This window comes from Lactuca serriola, chromosome 3 (genome assembly GCF_051521515.1).
Source record: "Lactuca serriola cultivar US96UC23 chromosome 3, Lser_US96UC23_V15, whole genome shotgun sequence".
Classification (NCBI taxonomy): domain Eukaryota; kingdom Viridiplantae; phylum Streptophyta; class Magnoliopsida; order Asterales; family Asteraceae; genus Lactuca; species Lactuca serriola.
This window is the reverse complement of record NC_136410.1, coordinates 291,021,797-291,028,920: the sequence shown is the minus strand read 5'-3', so window position 1 is coordinate 291,028,920 and position 7,124 is coordinate 291,021,797. Positions and strand designations below refer to the sequence as shown.

The following is a 7,124-nucleotide window of genomic DNA, read 5'->3' as shown; positions in this document are numbered from 1 at the left end:
TCACTATTTTTGATGAGTGATCGCAAGATGATAATATCATACGATCTTTGAACCTAGAGATATGGTTATTGTTTTCTAGTTGATCGTACATTGATAATGTGAAAACGCATCAGTAACTTGATGTTATAAAACACATTATTGTGTGTGACTTAGCTAGTGGATGATAAAAGCATATAAGTCAAAAAATTTCTGTTCCTTTTATCCTAAGAGGATAAGAGTGATATCTGGCCACTCGATGATTTGGTTTGACTTATGTGCCGGGCCCGGTCAGAATGAGGTTGATGTGTTCAACTAAAATTCTATGTCGAACGAATCAGAGATCGAGAAACAAATGTTGGACAACTAGTATTGACAGCATGATATCTAGAACAGATGATTGTACGATCCCTTATCTGAAGGACTATTTTTGATCAGAGTTGACAGAAGCGTAAAAGAGCTACGATTGCTAATCGGGTCCTGAAATCATATATGAGATATAGTTACTAGACTTATCCAAGTGGGAGACTGTTGGATTAGTGTCTAAGTCTGTAACTATATTTAGTATGTACTTGAGCCGGTTGTGCATGGTCCTTTTGGGTTGCCTTCACCGAAGCAACTTGACAAGGTAATTTGAGGAGAGAGAGAGAGAGAGAGAGAGGATATTATGGTTTATTAATATATTATAAGAATAATATATTAAAGGAGAAATCATATTTATTTAATTAGTATTGGTCATACATTAATTAGGAATTAATTTGGTGACTAAAAGAGATTAATTAAATAAAGGAGCATAAGCTGTCAAATGTATGATAGTTGAGTTTTGGGCTAAGGAAACCCATTGGACTGAGGGGGAACGAAATTATGATGAGGGATCATCATATTTTCGTCCAAGGGCCTTATTCCAAAAGGTTCCTTGGGCTGCTTGGTCGCTAAGTTATCCATTAGGGTTTAGATTGAAACCCTAGCAGCTAGGGCTATAAATATGACCCCAAGGCTCCAATTTTCGGCCACTTGCTTCCAAGAGAAACCCTAGGGCCGAAAATTAGCATCCTCCCTCCTCTCTTAAAGTTTCCTTCTTGCTTGAGGTGTTTGTGATCCATTAGAGGAGTTACAATTGTGACTCTAAGCTCAAGAGAAGAAGAAAAGAAGATCTAAGCCAATCTTTGAAGAGGTAAACATCTAGATCTGATGTATTAAGTTAATTTTCGAATTATATATGCCAGATTAGGGTTTGCAAGTCTTGGATTCAATGCATGTTCAATAGAGAAACCTAGATCCAAGCATTAGGGTTTGTATGAGCACATAGGATTGTTCTTATGCATAAATCCCATCAACAACTCGTTTTAGGGTTTGGATAATAATAATAGAGGTTGATAAGGAGGCTAGAAAAAGGACTTAAGGACTTTAAATAGGGTGTAAGACACTAAAAATTAGGGTTTCCTTCCCAGCTGCCAACTCGTCGAGTTGAGGCTCCCCAACTCGTCGAGTTGGTTCATTAAACCCCCGTGATCCATCCATCTTCAACACGTCGAGTTAGTCCCTCCAATTCGTCGAGTTGACCTAAAAATAGGGTTATTCTCAACAATTTCTCTTCAAGATTTTGGATGTCACATAGTTCCTCTCATTTATGCTGATAATTATGTGACATTATAACATGGCCTATGAATTTCTTTTTATTCGTATTTCTGATTTACACGTAAGCAATCTAAACGGATCATCCAGTTGCCTTGCTCAAAATGGCGTAATTGACTGGTATTTGAAAATTTAGAGACTAATTGCGCAAAAAATAACTTCAATGACCAATCCGGGACAAAGCCGAAACTTTGTTGTGCTCCAGTGTCATTTTCCTTTTTTTAAGACTAATTACATTGAAAAATCCAAAAATTCAACAATTTGTGAATTTTCGATTAAAAATAAACTTTCAATATTTTCAAAAAGGCCTTCAAAAGTAAGGAACCTTTTCAGCTTGGCAAATTTAGCTAGTTTCCAAGTTAATAATCATTTTGGATCATCTTTTTTTTAATAAAAGATCCAATATTTTCTTCACAAAAAATCTAACATTTTGACATTTTTCAGTTTAAACCTAGACATTGTTATATGATGATGAGTTTGTAATGACTATGATGATTATGATGTTTGGCATGCTTAAATGGTAAATTTATATATTATGAAATTGCATGATAAACGATGTCAAAGGTGTTAAGTCAATTATGTATAAGTTGCATCGTATGCATAAGGTTCATGGGTGAAATAATTTTGTTTGGTCGGGACATTTTATGAGGTTTTGAGGTTCATCATTTATGCATTTTGAATGTTCCTAGACATGTTTCGTCCCTCATGCCTCATACACGTCATTAGACATGTTTTGTGATATCTAAACATTTAATGGCGACTTTATGACGATTTTGAGGTTTATTGAGATGTTAACTATTCTAGATAAGTTTTTGCTAGGGATCTGCTATATAATATACGGGATAAGACATGTCCATGGTACACAAGTGATTGCAAGTTTGCAACTAATAGGATTTGGTTTGTATACGTAGATACTTGGGATGATGTATGCTTAGATATGAGTACTTTGAGTTATTGCATGTTGAGCTTATTTCATCCATATTCCCATAACATGTTACTAAACATGTTCCATCCTATGTATGCTTACATATCCACATGCATGTTTCGTCCTCATATACCGTATCTCCAACGAAAACTTATGTAGAATCGTCAACGACCACGATAAACTTTCAACTTAATAAAAATGCCATGACCACTCAAACACAAACAAAATCATGGACATTAACATGAGGGATGCAACATGCATATGAACATAGAAGGTTCATGAGTGATCACACTCAAAACACCTTGTAAAGTATTCAGATCCATACAAAGTCATCTCAGTCATGAACCCCATATATGAAATGCAACATATACGTAATTAATTTAAAACACCTTGTAAAGTATCCGGACCCATACAAAATCATCTGAGTCATGAACCCCATGTATGAAATGCAACATATACGTAATTAATTTAACATCTTTAATATCATTTAGCATGAAATCTATATAAAATAGAATTTAAAATCTTTAACTACATGAAATATATATATATATATATATATATATATATATATATATATATATATATATATATATATATATATATATATATATATATATATATATGATTTAGCCCTAAAACACATTAAGACCTTTGAAGTTTTTGGAAAACAACTTTAACGGGTATGAGCTAGTTTTTTTATTATGCCGATGATTACTAATATATATTTTAAAAGAAATATCTAAATATTACTAAAGCTTGATAATTTGATATATGTCCTCTCATACCCGTTAAAGTTGTTTTCCAAAAACTTCAAAGGTCTTGCTGTGTTTTAGGATTAAATCATATATTATATGTCTTTAAAAACCTACGGAAAATAACATAAAAAAATAGTCACATTCTGAACAAAGATATTTATCAGACAAACTAAACAAAATTAACATCATCTTAACATAAGTCTATTATTGACTTTGGAATGATTCCATAGACTCGCTCAAATAAACTTCTACATACTCTTGTCAGAGTTAAACTATTTCCTAAACAACAAAACCTACAAACTAAAAAAAAATCCATACAAGTTTACTGGATTACTTTAATTTCCCATAAACAAATTCAACCAAAAATTCAAATATTCACAACCCTAAAAAAAATCATTGAGCAGCATCCTGTTCACCAGTTGCAGCTTCATTAAACGATGCAGCCAAGATTTCTGCAAGGCTTGGTTGAGAACTAGACTGCTGTTGCTGATGTCTTGAAGGTGAGACTCTCTGTTTTTTTGTGTTAGAAGAATACAGAAGCCATGGTTTTGGTTTCTTTAGGGACTTCCAAATCACAGGTTCTAGAAACTTCCAAGGGTCTTCCACCATTGACTTGTTGTAAAAAAGATCCGGCCGATCTTCTGCCGTCACATCATAGTGGGCCCCACGCCCTCCACCCTGTCCTTGTCCTTGTCCTTGTCCTTGTCCTTGTCCTGACCACCTACCCCTGCCCATACCCCTGCCCGAGCTCATGTTATTCCCGAACCATTGACCTCGTCCTTGGTTAGGACCAGAGGTAGAGGTAGGGTACCCTGGTCCTGAACCATGGTTGAGGTGGGGTCCAGGACTAGGGTATCTGTACCCTCTTCCTGGACTAGGGCCAGGAAAAGGGTACCTTGGCCCTGGACTAGGGTAGTTGCCACGGCCTGGCCCACTAGTGAAGTGGGGACCACGGTAGGGTCCAGGGCCAGGGTACCCACCTTGTGGTTGTGGGGTATTGGGTGTATAAGAAAAATTAGGGTTTTGATATTGTCCATGTGGTGGTGGCTGCATTCTGGGAATTGATGAGTGATTTAAATGGGGTCGGAAGGAAGGTGAAGGAAACATGTCATTCGTCTGTGGCCCTGTTGAAAAAATATATACTCCATAATTTTAATAGTATTAACAAGAATAATTCACTATCATTGTATGTAAGCTACGACTATTATTCTTTGAATATATAATATTTTAAAATTATGGGTACCATTTTGTTTGAAAATATATTTAAGAAAATGATGACACGCTCAGGGAAATCGAAGGAAAAAAATAAATGAGAGTAAAAATATAAAGTGTTATGTCAAAGTGTAATAAAGTGTCGTCTCTTTTTTACTTAATAGAGACAAGACTCGGGGGCTGTTTTTTTTATCCAATAGAATCTGTATAAAATCTGATTCTATTTTGGGATGAATGAACTACCTTAATATGAATAAATGATTCTTTTACCCTTTCGTTTAAAAATAATTGAAACACCCTCACATAGCTAAGTGTTTATCAGATTAAATCATATCTCCACTAAGTCCATTAAGTCAAGATAAGTCACGCATAAAAAAATTATATATATATATATATATATATATATATATATATATATATATATATATATATATATATATATATATATATGATTAAAAAATGGTATTACTTGGCAGAATTGATGAATATTCGTTTGACATCTGAGGGTTGACATTGGTCTTCTGTTTGTTCCCAGAGTATGCAGCCATAGGGTTAGTGTAATAATTAAAAGTCTGACCCGATGGGTGCACCTGACTATTGGGGTTAGCCATGGGTTCAAGAAGTGGGTTCGAGAGGCTAACCGCTGATGGCTCGCCCCCTTCATTGTAAGTGGGCCCCTCCTGTGAAGAAGCTTCCATTCGCATGGCTTTTAGTCTTTCTTTTCTCTGTGCTGACTCCTCCATTGATCCTGTGTTGATAACAATATCCCTTCAATGATACTTTAACTGATGGAAATTTCAACCATGTTTAGGTGAAAACAGAATGATTTGGGTTACAATTTAGGGTTAAATGCAAGAAATAGCAATGTGTTTTTTATTTATCTGTTTATTATAGCATCCTGCTTTTGTTTCTTCCTGTTACAGAATTGTACTTTGAAAAAACAACCTAATTATTATAGCAGTGTCGTCCATATACAAAGTATTTATAGTTAGATAAATTAAAAACATGATGCTGCTTTAACTGGATAGATTTGTATAAGAAGAAAAATGAAGTACACAGTTGTAATAGATTAGTCTAATAGAAAGAAATGAATATAAGATGCTATAATGAACAAAGCAATGGAAGTATGTTTGCTCTTTCTTGCATTTAGCCCTGTATGATATTAATAAAGCGTCAAATGGGTAAAACTAAACAAAGCATACTCAGGTATTTACATCCTAAATTGTTCCATTTTAAATATCTCGATCGTTATTTTAATGACGTTAGCTCTATACATTAATCGTAGTTGAGATCATGATCATTTATTTCATAGTCTCCAATTGCAACCTATATTGGTTAGATATTTTTTGTAATTTGTTGCTTAGATGCTAAATCTTCAAAGAGTCTCATGTTACAATATGTCATGCATCAATAAGAGTACTAAAATGAGCAATTGTTTCGTTGATGTCCAGCTCTAAATTGACAAGCGGGCTATGAATATCCTAAAAAAAGGATTCTGGTATACTACAGTGACAAAGTTTATTATTTGATTCAACAAAAACTAAACCAAAGACTACAGAATTCATACCTGAAAATTAAGTGATTTAACTTGAAACCCTAGTCTCCCTCTCTGAAATTTCAATTGTATTTGGTAAATTGTAGCTTGCAGAACTATTATGCATATGTGATGATGAAAAGAAATTGCCGATGGTGAGAATATTGGAGAAAAACTCAACGGACTGATCGATTGTATGCAACTATGGCCAGGTTTCCATCTGCATCAACTATGATGGCAACGGCGATGAAGGGAAGCGATATAATGGTGAAGTCGATGACGGGAGTGATGAATGGAGACGGCGGTGAACGGGAATGATGTATGGAGACGACGGCTAAGAACTGGGGAGAAGGGATGCGGCTGAAAGAAAGGGAAAGAAGGCCAGGGTGTAAGAAAAAAAGCCCGAACCGACGGGAAACCCAAAACCCGATTATTTCGGGTTGGTAACGGGTCGTTATCGGTTTTTTTAATGGGTTCGGGGCAGGAAGTGGGTTCTTTTCGCCCAGACCTGTATGCTTAGGTTATTTTGTTTTACTAAGGTCCTACAAAATCTTGGCGTCTGACTCGGAAAGCAATGTCGAGAAAGAAGTTGGGAGTTGGCAAGGTTTTCCAATAGTACCATTGGCTTGGATAAAAATTTGCAACTAATGAAGGCTACAAGAATAGAACTTGGGTCTCCCTTGTAGAAGGAATGGTGTTTACCAGCAAGCTAAAGGGTTTTTTGTGTTTTGTGTTTTGTGTTTAAAATAATATATTTAATGTCTATTATGGTGGAGGTTTTTGTATAAATTATTATTATTATTATTACTATTATTATTATTATTAATGTCTATTATTATTATTATTATTACTATTATTATTATTATTAAAGTCTATTATTATTATTATTATTATTATTATTATTATTATTATTGTAATATTGCATAGAAACGTGTATAGCATCAGGGTAAAATGGTCATTTTACACCAGTCAGCACATTCGGTCAGATTTTCAATCAAACAACATGATTTCTTACTCAGTCATAATTTCTTACTCAGACAGACCTTTCTCAGTCAGCACTTTCTCAGTTAGCAACTATCAAACGGGG

At 34.7% G+C, this 7,124-nt stretch overlaps 1 protein-coding gene across 2 annotated transcripts; it reads right to left on the bottom strand.

Moving 5' to 3' along the window:
- Positions 1-3,432: 3,432 nt before the first annotated feature.
- On the bottom strand, positions 3,433-6,422 carry SIC (hydroxyproline-rich glycoprotein family protein). Of its 2 annotated transcripts, none has more exons than XM_079032338.1 (3): positions 6,071-6,422; positions 4,973-5,288; positions 3,433-4,415 (listed from the first exon to the last, which is right to left on the bottom strand). In XM_079032338.1, exons 2-3 carry the CDS (start codon positions 5,244-5,246, stop codon positions 3,685-3,687), a joined length of 1,005 nt encoding a protein of 334 aa, XP_078888464.1. In that variant the 5' UTR covers positions 5,247-5,288; positions 6,071-6,422; the 3' UTR covers positions 3,433-3,684. The 2 variants fall into 2 exon arrangements, with proteins under 2 accessions (XP_078888464.1, XP_078888463.1); XM_079032337.1 differs by having other exon boundaries at positions 4,973-5,251; positions 6,071-6,421.
- Positions 6,423-7,124: the final 702 nt, after the last annotated feature.